Source organism: Diceros bicornis, chromosome 11 (assembly GCF_020826845.1).
Source record: "Diceros bicornis minor isolate mBicDic1 chromosome 11, mDicBic1.mat.cur, whole genome shotgun sequence".
Taxonomy (NCBI): Eukaryota; Metazoa; Chordata; class Mammalia; order Perissodactyla; family Rhinocerotidae; genus Diceros; species Diceros bicornis.
In genome coordinates, this window is record NC_080750.1 from 42628623 (window position 1) to 42647020 (window position 18398).

An 18398-nucleotide genomic window follows, 5' to 3' on the forward strand; every position below is an offset into this window, starting at 1 on the left:
GAACATTTTATCATATTAATAAAGGACAAAACATGGAAGGGGTCAGAGCAAAAGAGAAGATGACATTTTCTTTTTGATATTTGTCTGTCATAGCAAAAGGCATGAATTGTAATTTCGTTATTCTGACTAAGGTCTAAAAGAGAAGATAAACACAGGACGATATAACATTATTCTAGATTTCAATGACCTCTTTTAAAACTGAATTACACGATTGTCTTGAAACATAAGCATTTATGGTATACCTTTAGTGAGCTCACAATGTTAGTGGATGCCTGGTGAGTAGGTCCAATTTTTTGAGCTTGGGTTAAAAATATTTTTTTTCCTCACACATCCTTTGTGAGCCTGTGCAGCATGCACATTAATTTACAGGAAATGTGATACACATCTCTGTTAGGAATGTCCTAATTTCCCATCATATTGTCCAATTAAATGAACTGAAGAACTTTGGTGTTTCTAAATTCCGCCAACAGAGAACAGTTGTATGACAAGTAAATAAGTCTTGCTGGGAAGATGTTGCTTAAGTGATAAAATGGTTCAGCCAACAGTGAACCAAAAAATTAAATATTAACTAAGAAAGGTAACCATTTCTAAAGTCATACCTAACAGAGGATTCAGGTATATAAGGATTGGAGATCTTTCAGTTAAGTCCATAAGCGAAGCATGGTTTCTTGGAACTTCCAAAAATTTAAAACCATGAAACATCTATTCCTGATACTATTGTGTGTTTTTATACTTAAGTCTCAAGCTGTCAGTGACCACGATGATAAGGTGACTTTTAAAAAATTATTATATTATTACTAATATTATTAATATAAAATATAACAGAATCATAATCAAATGTGAATATTTATTTTAATGAAATTAACACTGATTTAAGTTATGAAATTGTTAAATCAGGGACTCATTTTATTTAAGGAATGTTACATAGTATTTCTTACATAAAAAAAAAAATTTCTTTTTTTCTGGTTTATCACCTTTATTTTCCCAGGGAGATGAAAGAGCTAAGGTAAGATAAATTTTTCTCACTTGTTATCCTGAGTACTATGATTTTCATTTAGTTCTAGCAATATGTTATTACAGTTATTTGGACAAAAATCTGAAAACTTTGCACACTATAAAATAATAAAAAAGCAGTATTTAAAAGAAAAAAGCTGTGGTAGATAGATGGCTCTTTGATGAAAGAGGGTAATGTATAGCTCCTGAAATTACTCTTTATTAATGAAAATTATAAACTAAATCTAAAAGCAGGATAGACCAAGTGCAGGCATAGAAAATGAAATATTTTTTTCAAATTAGAGAATTTACATCATAGGTATTATTTATTATTATTAATGGTTATGAAACACATAGTTCAGTTTAATTTATTCATTTGTAGAACAGTTTTTCCTCAAGTACTATCTTTGCTGACTTATTCCTTTGGTTTGAAGATATCAAAAATACAGAAATGCATTTAGGGAAATGAATAAAGAATTTTAATTTTATTATCAAATTAATCATGATCAAGTTTCTTGTGTATAACATAGTATCATCACACTATAAATTAGAAGTACACAATAATGCTTAGATGAAGTGATTCATTTTGGATCATCTGTTGAATTTGAAGGGAACCTAATTGTTCTAACTATCAAACTATACATATAAACAAACAGTTGTCTGGTTAATTGCATTCGGTAAGAAAAATGTAAAGAATGAGAAGGAGTAAACTTTTGTAGAGTACTTGGCTAAGCACTTTTACATTCCTGTTCACCAACTAATCCTTACAGAGACAGTGTACTGGTTTAGGCTTCAAAAAGGCTTTTCTAGTTTTAGTTATTTCAATAAGTGGTCTTCATAAACCTAAATACCCATATAATTTCTTTTAATAGTTTTTATTTCCTTTTCTCTAGTAAAGCTAGACCATTAATGCTACCTCACTAATGGCACTCTGAAATAAGAAGAAAATATTTTTCTTTTGTTATAATTTGATTTGTAATAAACAGGTGAATCAGATTTCATAAAATAGAATTCCTATTAGAACAGGTCAGCTCTGACTGGGACCACATCTTCAACATGAAATATGTATATTTCCCCTGAATCTAGGCATGTTATTACTTTTATTGCAATCACATATAACAGATACTATAGTTTAAGTTCAGTGATTAAGCAGGGGAATCTGGAACCAACCTGGCTAGGTTTAAAGCCTAGCACCTTCCCACTAAATGTTAAATATTGTAATAACTTAATGAATAAGTGACAGTAAAATTCCAAATAGAGTCATTCGATGAGTTCTAGGCTCACAAAATAGCTAGGAGGCTTAGTCTCTGCTTCAAATTTAGTCATTTGTTAATTTGTAATTAAGCCCCAAAGGGTGTAATTACTGACAAAGGCCATGTGATAATACAGTCAATCCAAGCTGACATGTTTATATTGCACTGCTTATTTTTCACTTTATTATCTTTTAAGGTAATATTTTTTAAGTTAGCATACAATTTTCATCTCAATGCACATACCTTGAGAATTATTATAAATATGAGAAAATCATGGTGTTTGATAAAGAAATCATGTAGGAAATTTCATGAGAATGGTTTAACAAATGATTTTGTTGACAGAAGTTAAGATTGGAACTAGTAGTGGAAAAACCACCTAAACAGCCAGCCCCGGTGGTCTAGTGGTTAAGATTCAGTGCTCTCACCACCGTGGCCTGTGTTCTCATCTTGATCAGGGAACCACACCACCCACCTGTTGGTTCACATGCTGTGGCATCTGTGTGTTGCTGTAATGCTGATTTCAAATACAAGCAGAATGGTGGATAGGTTTCAGCAGAGCTTCCCCACTTCCCAAAAAATTGGCCATGAGAGCACTATGAAGATGTACACAGGGTTGTTAGGAGTTGTAATCAACTCAACAGCACTAACAACAAAAGCCACTTAAATTATAGTATCTGTTATGTGTTTCTGCAAAAAAAACGAGTATTTATTATGTGCCAGGTACTCTTCTGAGAGTGTCAGATGCAATAAGTCATTTAATCCTTGTGGTCATCTTATAGGGCAGATACTATCTTATTCTTCTTCAAACATGTTAGAGTCAAAGGTTGTCTTGTTACAAATCAATCCTAAGTAAATTTCACTTTTAATAAATCTGTATTGCCTCTTAAATATTATTATAAAGGAGTTAGCCAAATTAATCATCAATTTGTAAAAATTGAAAGTGGGGAAATAATTAACAATTACAGGAATTTAATAATCCAAGTGGCTTGAGAATATTTATTCTTCCTGACAGTACAGATTCCTTACATTTTGGGTGTTCCAATGTATAGGTTTCAGGAATCTGAGGTCATTACTATTCATAATCTGATGCAGCTTTATTTTAGAGCCTCTTTTAAAAAACTACCTCAGGTACAGTATCTTTTTGTGTCATTTTTCTTTTCTACTATTACTGAAGAGACCTAAGCAACCTATTGATTCACCACCACCAACTAGCCAGTTGATGGACCTTAAGCAAATCATCAGTCACGTGATCATATAAATTATAAAATGAGGGTGTTGGAATACTTACATCTCAAATCTTCTGTAACATTCTACATTTTATTTCTGTCTGATTCCCTGAAGGCCGCTGTGGATGCCCGGGCTCATCGACCCATTGACAGGAGGAGGGAAGAGGCTCCCATCCTGAGACCTGCTCCACCTCCCATCAGCGGACCTGGCTATCGGGCTCGTCCAGTCAAAGTAGCTCCCAGCCAACAGAAAGTGGAAAGAAAAGCCCCTGATGCTGGAGGCTGTCTTCATGCTGACCCAGACCTGGTGAGCGCACTGATGTTTCTTGCAGGGGTGGATCTCCCATGTAGAGAAAGCCTATATTCATCACGGCGTCCTAATGATATATTGACCTACGTTACCATCATTGTTACTTTGTTTATCTTGGAAATAAAATACAAAACATAAACCTTTTGGGCCTTTGGTTAAGTGTTCCTTTCTAATTTCCTTTGGTTTGGTCCCAAGATTACAAATTAGGACATGTAAGTGTTGCCTTTATCTCTGTATTTTGCCCACTTCATTTGTTCAGGTGGTAAAATTTTCATAGCCTAATTGCATTTATTGTGTGATAGGACTATTTTTAACCTTCATAGGAATATGATGATAACTCTAGAATTTCTCCTTTAAATAAAGAAAATCAAATTACAAAAATTTTTATATTGTCTAATGATACCATTGTATTTTCACTATGTGCTATTTTCACAAATATCCATAACCTGAATCCTTCAGCTAATGCCTGCTGTTTTCGTTGTTTGCAGGGAGTATTGTGTCCTACAGGATGTCAGTTGCAAGATACTTTGGTAAAACAGGAAAAACCAATCAGAAACAGTGTAAATGAGTTAAATAATGATGTGGAATCTGTTTCCCAGACCTCTTCTAACACCTTTCAGTATATAACTGTGCTAAAAGACATATGGAAAAAGAGGCAGAAGCAAGTAAAAGGTAAATATCCTTGTGTTTTCTACTTGATTCTTTTATAAAATTGGAAGTGTTAGACTGAATGGGAATGCATGATTATGAAAAGATTGATGTTTCTAGATTAGCCTAAATAGCATCCATGCTGCTTTCAATGTGAGCCTGATTATCCTAAGGTCCTCACTTAGGTACCTATACTTGCATCTTGTCAGATAAGCACTATTCAACTCTTATTCCCAGTCTGGTATCAACAAGGATGATTTTCTATGAAAAATTCACTGTGATTTCTTAGTTTTAGTCTATAAGAAACTTGAGACTCAGAAGACAATATTCACAGAGTGAAAATTTAGCATTTATAGATTTACCATTTGAGGTTTTGAATATGAGAGGGTAATCCACGATATATTCAATTGTATTGCAGTTAATGATACCCAGCCTTTGAATTTTGAGATCTGAATGTTGAGTGCTATTGGCTTGGTGGTTAGGAATCAGCTAGTGAGTGAGGCTGGCATAGGCATCTCAGTGAGTAGCATACCCAAATTTGGATATTTTTCAAAGGAATCATGACATCTGTCATGTAAATTTCAAAGCTCTGCTGTGTTTATGTGGGATGGATAAGTAAATCAAATGTATCCACTCCATAAGATGTTGAACTTCTGAGATGGGAGGCCTAAATACTGCTTTCTCCTCTTTTCCTCACCAAAGAAATAAACAACCTATTGTATTTATTATTGGCGTAATTTTTAGCTTACACCTAAGGTAAATTACTGGTATAGTAGCTAGACTATCTGTTAATTTGTATATGAAATGGGCCAAATAATTTCCCTTAAGTACAACTGCATATTATGACTGCCTGATGGTAGCTCAGTGTCTATTAGTTTATTCTCAGGAAATCAGAATCACAAGTGTGTGGTTGAATACGTTTAGTTCTTCTTATCTGAAGAAAATGCTAACCATTCCTACATAATTTTATTTTTCCAGATAATGAAAATGTAGTAAGTGAATACACCTCAGAGCTGGAAAAGCATCGATTATATATAGACGAGACTGTGAATAGTAATGTCCCAACTAACCTTCGTGTGCTCCGTTCAATCCTGGAAAACTTGAGGAGCAAAATACAAAAATTAGAATCTGATGTCTCGGCTCAGATGGAATACTGCCGCGCCCCATGCACTGTCAGTTGCAATATTCCTGTGGTGTCTGGCAAAGGTAACTGGTTAATAACCATGTTTCTGTAGGGTTCCAGAAGAACTCACACTCTCTAAAAATAAGAGAAGTAAACAAAGTCCGGTGGATTTTCCCCAACAGATCCTAATGACATTACAGCACATCATGAAGATATTTCTGGCATGCTGTATTCTGACTTAGCCCAATGCATTTGCCAGTTTTTGATGAGCAGGATGTAGTGTAATGATGGTGGCAATTCCACCTGTGTAATATACACATGCTTGCTTGAATAGATGGCAGAACCATGGATAGATGTAGGCGTTTCTCCATCCCGTGTGTTTTGCAGTTTGTGGATATCCCAGGACACAAAAGGTGAAGAAGGGCTTTTTTCATCCCTTTGGAAGATAGAACTCCTCAAAACTAAGTTCGATTTTCAGAAAAAGAATATCCAATTTCTATAATAGATTCTCAAATGTCTAAAATAAAACATTCCTCAGTAACCTGTGTAATCAGTTATCTTATAAAATTAGTAACTAAAGACCAAGTAATTATGTCATGGGTCCCTGAATGTAATATGTTATCTCATGGTTGCAGAATGTGAGGAAATTATCAGGAATGGAGGTGAAACATCTGAAATGTATCTCATTCAGCCTGACAGTTCTACCAAACCATACAGAGTATACTGTGATATGACCACAGAGAACGGAGGTAAGTATTTAATAGTTGTTGACCTATTATTCTGTAATTATTTTGAAGATTTTATTTATTTATTTATTTCCCCCCCAAAGCCCCAAAGCCCCAGTAGATAGTTGTATGTCATAGCTGCACATCCCTCCAGTTGCTGCATGTGGAACGCGGCCTCAGCATGACCGGAGAAGCGGCGCGTCGGTGCGCGCCCAGGATCTGAATCCGGGCCGCCAGCAGCGGAGCGCGCGCACTTAACCACTAAGCCACGGGGCTGGCCCTCTGTAATTATTTTGACACCATAAAATGCCAGGAGATAAAACCTAGCTTTACCATAACTAACAATGAGCTATTTGATTTAGAATGCAATCTGATATTTTAAAAGTTATAAAATATCTATGATTCACAATATGGGGTAAGATAAAGCACTTGTTTCTAAAGATTTTAAGATTTTAATATATTTGTTTCCTTATTATATCTGTTTTGGAGCACTAATTATAGGTGGGGATAAAATAAATTAAATGGACAAGGAATTCTGACATTGTCCTCAAGTGACATTATTTGTGATTGGTTAATATGCGCTTTTTTTTTCTTTCAACACAAGGATGGACAGTAATTCAGAACCGTCAAGATGGTAGTGTTGACTTTGGAAGGAAATGGGATCCATATAAACAAGGATTTGGAAATATTGCAACCAATGCAGAGGGGAAAAAATTCTGCGGCGTACCAGGTAAAAACTGGGAGTACATCACAAAATCATTCTATTTAAAATGTTTTTTTTTTTCCATTTAAAAAACATAGTGTTGGGAGTCTGTTATGACAAGTTTTAGGAGGTTAAGAAGAGTTTACAAAAAGAATGTGAAAGCTAAAGATAAGGGAAGAAAGGCAGTTTTTAGTTTCCAAAGATTTTATTTTTGGTGAAATTTTATTTCATTTTTCCTTTAGGTGAGTATTGGCTTGGAAATGATAAAATTAGCCAACTTACAATGATGGGACCCACGGTACTTTTGATTGAAATGGAGGACTGGAAAGGAGATAAGGTGAAGGCGTTGTACGAAGGATTCACTGTAAAGAGTGAGGCCGACAAATACCAACTGTCAGTGGGCAAATATAAGGGAACAGCTGGCAATGCCCTCGTGGATGGAGCTTCTCAACTGGTGGGAGAAAACAGAACCATGACTATTCACAACGGCATGTACTTCAGCACATACGACAGAGACAATGACGGCTGGTATGTGCTGTGTTCTTCCCTCCTGCTTCAAAAGCGCTACTAATGTTGTTACTTAGACTCATTAATGATAGCTAATGTTAATAAGTATCCTTTCTTGGGTACTTACTGTGTGTGAGCCACGGTACTAAGCTTCTTATGTATCACCCTAGAGCATTTCAGCTATAAGGTTGCCATTATTATTCTCATTTTACAGATGAAGTTCAGAGAGATTAGGTAACTTACCCAAAGTCATAACAACTATAAAAGATTGACTTGGAATTAGAGCACAGTTACTTTCTGAGTAGTGAGTGTTTAGATAAATTTCTATATCTCTATATTCTAACGTGTATATTGAAAAGTTCATTTTGTTTTCTAGGGTTCTCTAATACTAACGGATCTGAAAGCTATCATTTCAGTATAAAGTCACAAATGTAGGTGAATTTGCCACATAGGCCCAGTTCTCTCCCTTTCTTGCTATAGAGCAGAGAAGGCTTTGGTGTATTATTGTGACTTTACTTATAGAACCAGAGGGAAGGAGTACTGCACACAGCGCTCCTCTGTGGGTACTTTGCAAAGAATTACTTGACAGCACTGCAGTTCTAATAACCCCAAACACATTTCCTTTCAGGTTAACTACAGATCCCAGCAAACAGTGTTCTAAAGAGGATGGTGGTGGATGGTGGTATAATAGATGTCATGCGGCCAATCCAAACGGCAGATACTACTGGGGTGGACAGTACAGCTGGGACATGGCAAAACACAGCACAGATGATGGAGTGGTATGGATGAACTGGAAAGGGTCTTGGTATTCCATGAAGAAAATGTCTATGAAGATCAGGCCCTTTTTCCCACAGTAATAGGCCCCAAAGCATAGATTTTTATTCTTCTCTATGTAACAACATTTTTGTATATTATGTCATTGGAATTTTCTTTCATACATTCCATCCCTCTAAGACTATCAAAAGGTTGCCAGTGTGACTTTTTGGAAAAAGTATTCAGGATAAATGACATTAAAAATAGCATACGATTTTCTTTTGTATTCCTCATTTATATTGCTCACCAAGAAGTAACTAAAAGGATAATTGTGGACAGTGTTCAGAATTTAAATTCCAGTTGATTGTGAAAAGTTTCAAATTAGGAAGAGGAATTTTCTATCCTTGAAAAACTGTGAGGCAAACTGAAATCTTATGTTTAAAAGTCCACTTTTAAAACTGTTCTATTTATGTACGATCTGTCACAGAAAACTTTCAAGAAGCTTTATAATTAAACCAGTCTCACAATAAATTAATGTTTTCTTATTTTGTAATCCACATGGACAATGAGTTAGACTTTGAACTTGTAAGAAAAGAAGCATTTACAACCTTAAGTAGCTAATAAACTGGCACTGAACATTCAAAGATTCAAACTCTCACTCTGTACCATAGACAAACCACTACTCTGACACTTAGCTAGACTTTGGGATCAGAGAGTCCCAAGAGGACAAGTCTTTACCATTTGTTTCTTGAGGGAAATAATGAGATAGGAAGCAGCAGTTGCCCAATGCCCCTGGAAATTAGGCCTATTGGCTTCGATTGTGTTTTTGTTTTTTATGTAGTCACCTCAGAACTAAAATAAAAGTGCATTTTCTGTTTTTTCCACTTCTCCCCAGAATTGAGTATATCAACTCAACATTTCTTTTACCTTATATTCTCTCATCACTTCACTCCAGCTGCCCTGGGCAACTCTATGACCCCAGGTCCTCCTCCCCTAATATAGCATTATCGCCACTGATTTTCATGGAAGCTTATTGTCCTGAAGCTCATCCTCTTAACGTTTGCATCTAAGCAAAAGTTGTTAACTTGTATAATGGAAATGCTGTCATTCTCTTAATTCCTCATCAAATCCAACTTCAACTTTTACCTGGTTTCCCTGCCATAAGTTCTGTTCTACCCCTACCTGTACTCCATCTACCTATTTTTCTGCCATCGCATATTTGTCCTAAAAATAGAAAATTCTAACCAACTTACTTTCCTGCTTAATGTTAGCTCCTTGTTATCTAAATGTTAAAATCCAAATTCCTTAGTTGGGAGTGAAAATGGTTTACTACTTGGTCCCAGCACCGTTTCCTGCCCTCTTCACTATATATTTACATTCTTATCATAGTGAATTTTTTGCCTTTTATATGGTGCTCCCGTTGTTAGCAGCGTCTTCCCCCCAACAACCCCTGAAAAATTGCTGTTCATTTTCAAGCCTCACTTTAACTGCAATTTATCTGTTTTACATACCTTTCTCCTTCACTAACAATGAGCTCTTATTTATCCTTGATTCCAAAATCATCAGCCTGTCAGAAAGGCTTATTTTCATTAATTCATAGATTATGGATGACTAAATCCAATGATTATCAAGATCTTTTATATCCCTATTTTATGTAGAACCCATTTTCCAAAAAAGACACACAGAAACTCAATATGCGAAACACTTGAAAGTAGAACTTTTGTAGCAGGACTGAGTGTAGCAAAAGCCATTTGAGTCAAAGGTGGGAGGATGGCAGGAGCCCAATCCAAGGGCAGTATCGTCAGATACTTCACCCAACCCCCTTACACACTCACAGAGGATCTAAAGAATCTCTAGAGTTTACAGGACAGCCACAGATTAAAAACCACTGAAGTAGATAATCTGATAGTCAATTTTTAGTTAATGTACAAACAGCAGAAACAAAAAGACCACGCCTGGGTGATATATAATATGTAAATCTATCTAGAAAGAAGTAAACCTTCTTAAGTTGTCATTTGGTAAAAAGTGCTACATATCTGATTTTGCCCATTCAAGCAACACAATTTTGAATACGAGAAGGTGGTGTCCCCTAGTTAGACTACATAAAACAGAATCTAAAAAGATTAACTCATGACTTTATGAAAATAGTAAAAAAGAGTAGTTGAAAATTATTAATCCTACACTATGGCATGAGAACTATAACGTATTTTATCATACAGTTATGACTGAAAGTATGTAACAAACTATAAAGGATATATGCACTTGGAACATAAACTTCCACTTCCTCTGCATTTAGGAACTAAGTGAAACAGCTAACAATGTAACTAAGGGATTGTCTTTTAAGCTGAACATATTTCTCCACATGGGGCAAGAATGTGGATGATGAGACACACTACCAGCTGCAGTAGCTTAGCCGACATTTTTGTTTAACCATCAAACCCTAAATATCATGTACACGGATCATCTAAACCTGAAGAGTTTATTTAAAATGCAGAATTCCTGGTGTCAATCTAAGTTTATCACATCAGAGTCTCTACATGGGAAGAGCCCCAAAGTCTGTATTTTTAAATAAATATCCCCAAGAGATTCTGATCATTGGCTGGATTTTGGAACAACTGATATAGGCTATGTTTGCATTTACATGAGACTCCATTCTTTGTCATTTGGCACTTTTTTCACTCAAATGGTGACCATCAGGCAATATTAGAGCAAATAGTCATCTTTGAAATTACTGTGACTTCATAGGTGATCCCGTCTATGTTTAAGACTCAACTTGGACTTAACAACATGGTCTCCAAGCGCTGGCACCATATATTTCTACTCTGGTGCCTCTCAGTCTCAGGTGATTCTCAGGTTGGATTTTTAGTTTTTTTTTGAAGTGTAGAAACAAATTAAAGATTCTACCTACCATCTGTACATAGAGCTGAAACTGTAATTTCTGAATTCCATCCCTCTCCCCACTGTGGCACCTTATTTGATGCTTCCTGCTTGAGCTGCCGCTGTTGCTCAACTATGCACCAAGTCACAATGCTTTGGTACATAATTATGGCTAAACCTCGCAAGGGGAATAATTTCTGTGTATTTTAAAAACATCAATTGTGGTATATATATACATATATGCCAAATAACTCTCCAGAAATATTGTATCAATTTACCTTTGGCACACAGATTTACAGGTGTTTGTTTTTTGTTTTTCTTCTCCCTCACTAATTCTGAATGTTGTGATTAAAATATTGACTATTGCTTTAATTTTCACATCTTTAGTTACTAGCGCAAGTAAGAGATTTAAAAATGTTTAATGACAATTTATCTATCTTCTTTTGAGAGTTACCTTTCATGTCCTTTCCCCAATTTTCTATTAGCATAATCATCTTTTATATGAATTCTTAACCATTCTTTATGTATGAAAGAAAGCAATCAGGAACATCATATTACCTTCTATTTATTCTAATATTTTATTTCCTAAGTGATTAGACTGGGAGAGTCATATGGTTATGCAAATAGTCTTGACTGGGACCAATATTAACCACTGCACCCTTTCTCTCCTTCTCCCAACCAAGGTGTGACCAATAGGCAATATGTTTTTTATTTCATTTTTTGACTGAATTATATGTACTTCTCCAAAACATTTTTATTTTGAAAAGTTTCAGTTCTACAGAGAAATTGCAAGAATAGTTTAATGAATATCTCTATGCCCTTCACCTAGATTAACCAATTGTTTGCTACATTTGCTTTATCTCTCAAAAGGAGATACTTTTAATGCAGTTTTGCAACAATTTATATAACCTTGAGGTCATAGATCTATTGTAAATAGAGTCAAAGGTGGATTTAGCAAATATTTTCCAGAGTGCTCTGTTGCAATCAATGTATAGCCACCTTCAGCAATGAGCTGATGAACAGGGAACCCACTATTTAATAGCTGAGCATTCCTCAGCTCAAACCTAGCAGGTTCCCTTAAGTTTTCTTGCCTCTGTGGTTTTGAAGTGTTGCTTTTACTATGTGAAAATGGAAGACATAATGTCCAGCTCTCATAAAAGAATTAATTTGATTCTCTTCCTCATGTGCAAATTCCTCACAACGCTACTTCCTTCTATGATGTTTAAGGCCCTAGCCACCTCTACTCCCAATTAATCAAGGATTTTTCTGTATAAATGAGATTTATAAAGTACGTGGGATTCAATCAAAAAAAGAATATAGGTGAATTAACAAACGCATGAATAAATAATAAAATATAATAACTCCAAAATGGTTTCTGTGTAAATTTCATTACCTACAAGCAACTACCAACATCTAAATGTTGCTACTTCTCAAGCTGTTTCAGCAAATAGAAAATGTTGTATTACTTTGTTCAAGTATAACAAATACTTAGTTTATGAGTTTTGCAACCTACATGTACTTATATTAATATGGTGTCATTTTTTTCAGGCTTTTCTAGACATGATTTGAGATTCGTGAACTTGGCTGGATGGGTCTTGCTCTGATTCACCAGCTTTACCCCTAGTGTCCGCTAACGAACTCAGAAATGTATTTTGTTGGTTATAAGGGGAACCCATGACAGAGTATAATTAGATCAGTAATGCCACTAGGAAAATAATTAAAATTAAATGCTATATACAATATTCTCATGTTTATCTGTGAATTACAGTAGAACTCATAATAAATGATGCATGAAACTTAGGTGGTTAGAGCCTCTAAGAACACTGTTGTGAGCTTCATCTCCAGATATGCTCCTCGTTATCACATTATTTAACATCCTTAGGCCACTATTTTCTCATAAAAAAAAATCAACTTGTAAAATGTTCTCATCTTTATTAAAGGAACTCCAGTAATTATTGATTAAAAGTATTCTTGGGACCGCCCGGTGGCATAGTGGTTAAGTGCTCGGCGGCCTGGGTTTCACAGGTTCAGATCCTGGGCGCGCACCGACACACTGCTTGTCAAGCCATGCTGTGGCGGAATCTCATACAAAGTAGAGGAGGATGGGCATAGTTGTTACTAGCCCAGGGCCACTCTTCCTCAGCAAAAAGAGGAGAATTGGCATCGGATGTTAGCTCAGGGCTGGTCTTCCTCACAAAAATAAATAAATAAATAAATAAAATAAAATAAAATTATTCTTATATTTTCTGGAGATGTCATACTTTATACTAAAAGGTTTCCAGAAATTGAAAGTTAATATGTAAACTGAACATATGAATCAAAATGTAAATAATTTCTTTTAATAAAAATTAAATATGATATCAACAGATGTAGAAGGGATTTATGCATTTAGAGGGAGGTTGAAATGGATGATCTTTAAAGTTCCTTTTAACACTTAGCTTCCTTAATTCACAAACATCTCATTGGATCATTACTATGTGCCAGACCTTGTGTGAAGTAGTGGAAAGAAAATACAGTTGCTGCACTAAAGAAAAGAGTAATTAATGAAGAGGTTTTCCTTATGTGCCACGGCGTGCTAAAGGAGAGCATCAAGGACAACTACAGGCTACAAGACAAAAGGTGACATATCTAGATGTGAAATTAAAATACAGCTGGATAGTTTTTACACTCCTTATCCAGAACCAAAATCTCTAATTCAGCGTTTTCCTCTCCAGCAGAAATGTTTAAAAACCATGTACTTTCCTGGCAAAACTTTCAGGTTCATAGCTATTTTATTCATTCATTTACTTATTCATTCAACTGAGGGTTATTTTGAAATGTATAACCTAAATAGAACTTGCCGATTAAGAAGGTGTGGGGGGCAGAGAGGGAAGAGCATCATGAGTAAGCGAGCACAAGTTAAAGAAAAAGGAAACAAAAAAATTTTTAAGTAAATGTAAAATAAAAGTGGGTTTTAAAAAATTCATTGACTATTTATAAGAAAATCTTCTAAACTAATTGAGAAAGAAAGTTTGAAAATAAAGGAACAACATGCAATGAGTTAAGAAAAGGGATAACAACAATAAAATTAAAAAGTAAATTTAAAATAAAATTGTGTTTAAAAACTCGCCTATTTTAGGAAAGTCTTCTAAACGAAGTGATAAAAAATATTAAAAATAAAATGACATGTAGAGATATCCAGGTAAATGCAAAGAAAAAAATGGAAGTGATGACAATATTAATATTTGACAAGGTAGAATTCAATTACAAAAGGATGAAACAAGAAAAAGAGTGATATTATGTAATGATAAAAACTACAATCCATGGAGAAGATATAACAGTCATAAACTTTCATATATTATATAATGAAAGAGCCAATAACAAACAAAATTCCTAGAACACAAAGAGATCACACCCATACACAAAACCACAGTTAGACCTTATTACATACACACAGACACATACATGTGTGTGTATATAAATATATGTACATGTATACTGTACATATTTCAAAATATGGGGCCGGCCCCGTCGCTTAGCGGTTGGGTGCGCGCGCTCCGCTGCTGGCAGCCCGGGTTTGGATCCCGGGCGCACGCCGACGTGCTGGTTCTCTGGCCATGCTGGGGTCCAGTCCCACATGCAGCAGCTAGGAAGATGTGCAGCTATTACATACAACTGTCTGCTGGGGCTTTGGGGGAACAAAAAAAATAAAATAAAAAAAAATCAAAATATGACAAATCAATTATATAAAATAGTAAAAATATAGAATATTTAAATAATACCATTAACAAACACGGTCATATAGAATTTTGTAACCTACAAATGTAAAAATATACATTCTTCTTTTTGCCTATGAAACATTTACAAAAATTAATCATGTACTTGTTCACAACGAAAACCTCAAAAATTCTAAAACTGTTAGAATAAAATAATTGGTTAAACTAAATTGTTTATGAAATACTTGGGAATTAATAATTAAATTGTGACTCACTCTAACCCCCTAAAAAAGTAACTAATTGGAAATTAAGAAAGACTTTTCTAAGTAGCCCAAAGAAAAACAAAAGAAGGAAAAAATTGAAAGCACAATTTTTCTAGACTAAAAAAAAAAAAAGAAAAAACTTGGAGATTAAAAGAGAGAATATTTCATCCAAAATCTATACTTTAAAGATGAGCAAGGAGGTATACAAGCACAGGAGAGAATCTATATATAGATCCAAGGAATTTTATTCAAGAAAATTGGCATTTCAATTCCACAGGCAAAGAATGCTTTATTTAATAAATGATCCCAACATAACTGGTTATCTATCCACAAGAAAACAAAAGTAGACCTTCCTCACAACATATTAAAATAACTTCTAGATTAATCAAATATTTAAATGAAAAATGAAAAACAACAAAAATATTTGAAGAAACTTTAAAAACTTATTGGTATAATCTTGGAGTAGGTGAGCCATTCTTATGTAGGGCAGGAAACACTACATAAATGAGCTCTGGCCTAAAAGAATTCACAAACTAGTGCCATAATCACATAAACAAATATGTTTGTGATCAATTATATTATTTTTAAGATATGAACAAGAACTATGAGGGCCTAGAGGAAAATTCCTGGTTCTGTGTTCTATGGTGGGTATTAGGGAAGGGTTCACAGAAGGACCATTATTGAGCTGTATGTTAAGACATGAATGAGATGCTTTTGGGCAGTATATGGAAAGGCACAGAATCATTAAAAGACCTGGAATTCCAATGCCAGTGAGAAATTCAATGTAATTGAAGTGTAAGAATGACTGTAGAGGTTGAAAAGGGATGAATTTGTGAAAGAGCTTATATGCAAAGCTAAGAAGTTTTAACTCAACCTTAAGAAAAGGCCTTACGCAGGATAAAGGCATGATTGGATTTAATTAATTAATTAATTAATGAGGAGATCAGCCCTGAGCTAACATCTGCCAATCCGCCTCTTTTTTTTGCTGAGGAAGACTGGCCCTGGGCTAACATCCGTGCCCATCTTCCTCCCCTTTATATGGGACGCTGCCACAGCATGGCTTGCCAAGCAGTGCATCTGTGCGCGCCTGGGATCTGAACCGGCGATCCCCGGGCTGCTGCAGCGGATCGCGCGCACCCAAGCACTTGCGCCCCGGATTTATTTTTTAAAAGGTAACTTTAGAGAATGAATGAGCAAAAGAATGATGGTAAAGTGAGAGATTAAGAGACTGTTAGCCCAAATGAGAAAAGATTAATACAAGATAACATAAGAGCATAAAAGTGCTATAAGAATGGCCATTTTTAGAGTAGAAGATGGTTTGGGAATAGATTAGATATGGGAATTAAAAGTAGAAGCTAAAAAGGAGCCCAAGTTTTCTAGATTAGGAAACTGGAAGGCTAATGATGCCTCTGACTAGGATAGGAAATACAGAAGATGCAATAGGCGTTGCTGGGAATGTAATTAGTTCAATCTTAGACAGATAATGAGAAATATTTAACTGGATGTGTTCAGTATCAGTTGAAGATATGGATCTGAAGGTCAAGGCTGAAGTTTTAGATTTGGCTATCCTCAATCTATTGGTGGTCATTGAAGCTAAGGGGATTGCCAAATCAACCACGGAGAAAACATACTCACTTGTAGAGTGAGAAAAGATGGTCTGGCTAAAACTGTTAATTGCCTACCTCAACATCTATTCTCCCACTCTTCCTTATTAACAGAATCCTAACTTTAATTAGGATAGCCTTGTAACAAACCTGAAAGTCCAAGTGTCTCAGCCTCTCCTGCAGCTAGGTATGTCTATGTGACTGAGCTGTGGCTAATGAGACATAAGTGGAAATGCTATATGGAACATCCAGAAAAGTTCCTTGAAAGAGAGATAGTATTCCTTTTTCCTTCTGGCTTTTCTCTTTCTTCCAGATTATCACAGGACATGATGTTTGGACCATGAGGTAAGCTTGAGGATGGAAGCCTATTAGGATGATGGCTTCCTGAAGACTTTTCTGTATTCCTATAGACTTCTCTGTGAACAAGAAATAAGTTTCTGTCTTGTTTAAGCTACACATGTCAAACCTAATCCAAGCTGATAAAAATGAGTACTAATGCTATTGTAATGAGAAACTCCTACATTTAAGGAGGGGTCTGAGAAGGAACTGCCAGTTAAAAAGACTGAAAAATGTAAGGCAGGTGGGAGTGGTATACCAGAAACCAAGAGGAAAATACAGGCTGAAGAGGTACGATGCGGACAATAGTAGCAGATGTCTAAAAGAAGTCAAGCAGGAAGAGGCTTGAATGTAGGACATTCAATTTAGAACTACAAAGTTTTTGTTGACTTTAAGGAGAGCAATGTCAAGAGAGTGGTAACCAAGTTAAAGTGGGCTTCCATGTGAATGAGAGTCAGAGAAACTGAATTAATATTTAATTTCAGGAATAAGGGAAATAGAGCAATAGGTTAAAGATAAGGTAAAATGGAAAAGACATGTTTTGTGTCTTTTCTCACAACCAAACTGTATCTCCAATTATCATGATTCTGCTAATATTGGCTATTTGTTTATTAAAAGAGGTTACCATTCTTTGGAAATAAACTCAAAGCCTTCAAAATAAATGAAAAATGAATGGCCCTTCACATTCAGAGTCACTTTCATTTGGGTACCTGATTCTGTCCCTAATAGTGTGATATTCCAGAAAATAAAATACTTTCTACTTCCAACTCAAATTCTGTGGAGGCATATGTGTGAGTGTAAACAAGGTGGGCATAGAGATAACAGAACTCCAATGTCTAAAATAAATGCAACTTTTAATTCTGAAGAAGTTCTTATCCAATTATCCAAATATTGGAGGTGTATCACTTATTTGTATCAAGGATTTTCAGTTGCGCTTAAGGAAATGCAAGAATCCTGGGGCTTCATATGTGACTCATTTGCGAGCTCTTATGCTCACCTTCCCTCCTCTCCCCAGGCTCTGGCCCCTAGCCCTACGCCGCTTTCTTCTTTCCTTCCTTCCTTCTTTCTTTTCTTCCTTCCTTCTTTCCTTCCTAGGAGAAAGTGATATCGGCTCAAGACAAGGTTGACGTAAGGGAAGCCATATTGTAGAAAAGAAAAACTCTATTGTAACTCTGACAAACTAACCCAGCTGGATCTGCACCCTCCAGGAGATCTAGCTGCTCTGTAGATTTTATGACCCCTGCTTGTGCATGTACCTCCCAGCTGCAAAAAGATGTTAACTTCGTTCTTTTGAGTTCCTTGGGAATGTGATGACTCTGGAACAGAGAATCTATGCTGATAGCCATCATCACTGAAAACTGAAAGATCTGGTGTGGCACTCC

The 18398-nt window shown here is 35.5% G+C and overlaps 1 protein-coding gene across 6 annotated transcripts; it reads left to right on the plus strand.

Annotated features, from left to right (window-relative positions):
- The first annotated feature begins 660 nt into the window (after window positions 1-660).
- On the plus strand, window positions 661-8345 carry FGB (fibrinogen beta chain). 6 transcript variants are annotated; one of them, XM_058549773.1, is made up of 8 exons: window positions 661-768; window positions 3588-3779; window positions 4271-4454; window positions 5409-5636; window positions 6189-6302; window positions 6883-7008; window positions 7224-7509; window positions 8117-8345. In XM_058549773.1, exons 1-8 carry the CDS (start codon window positions 661-663, stop codon window positions 8343-8345), a joined length of 1467 nt encoding a protein of 488 aa, XP_058405756.1. The 6 variants fall into 6 exon arrangements, with proteins under 6 accessions (XP_058405756.1, XP_058405760.1, XP_058405757.1 ...); XM_058549777.1 differs by having other exon boundaries at window positions 8315-8345; XM_058549774.1 differs by having other exon boundaries at window positions 6892-7008.
- The last annotated feature ends 10053 nt before the right edge of the window (window positions 8346-18398 follow it).

Excerpts from the sequence above, each read along its gene's own strand:
- FGB (XM_058549773.1), top strand. The coding sequence starts at position 661 with ATGGTTTCTTGGAACTTCCAAAAATTTAAAACCATGAAACATCTATTC. Across the intron at positions 4,455-5,408 it reads GAGGCAGAAGCAAGTAAAAG|ATAATGAAAATGTAGTAAGT; the intron begins GTAAATATCCTT and ends TTATTTTTCCAG. Across the intron at positions 5,637-6,188 it reads TCCTGTGGTGTCTGGCAAAG|AATGTGAGGAAATTATCAGG; the intron begins GTAACTGGTTAA and ends TCATGGTTGCAG.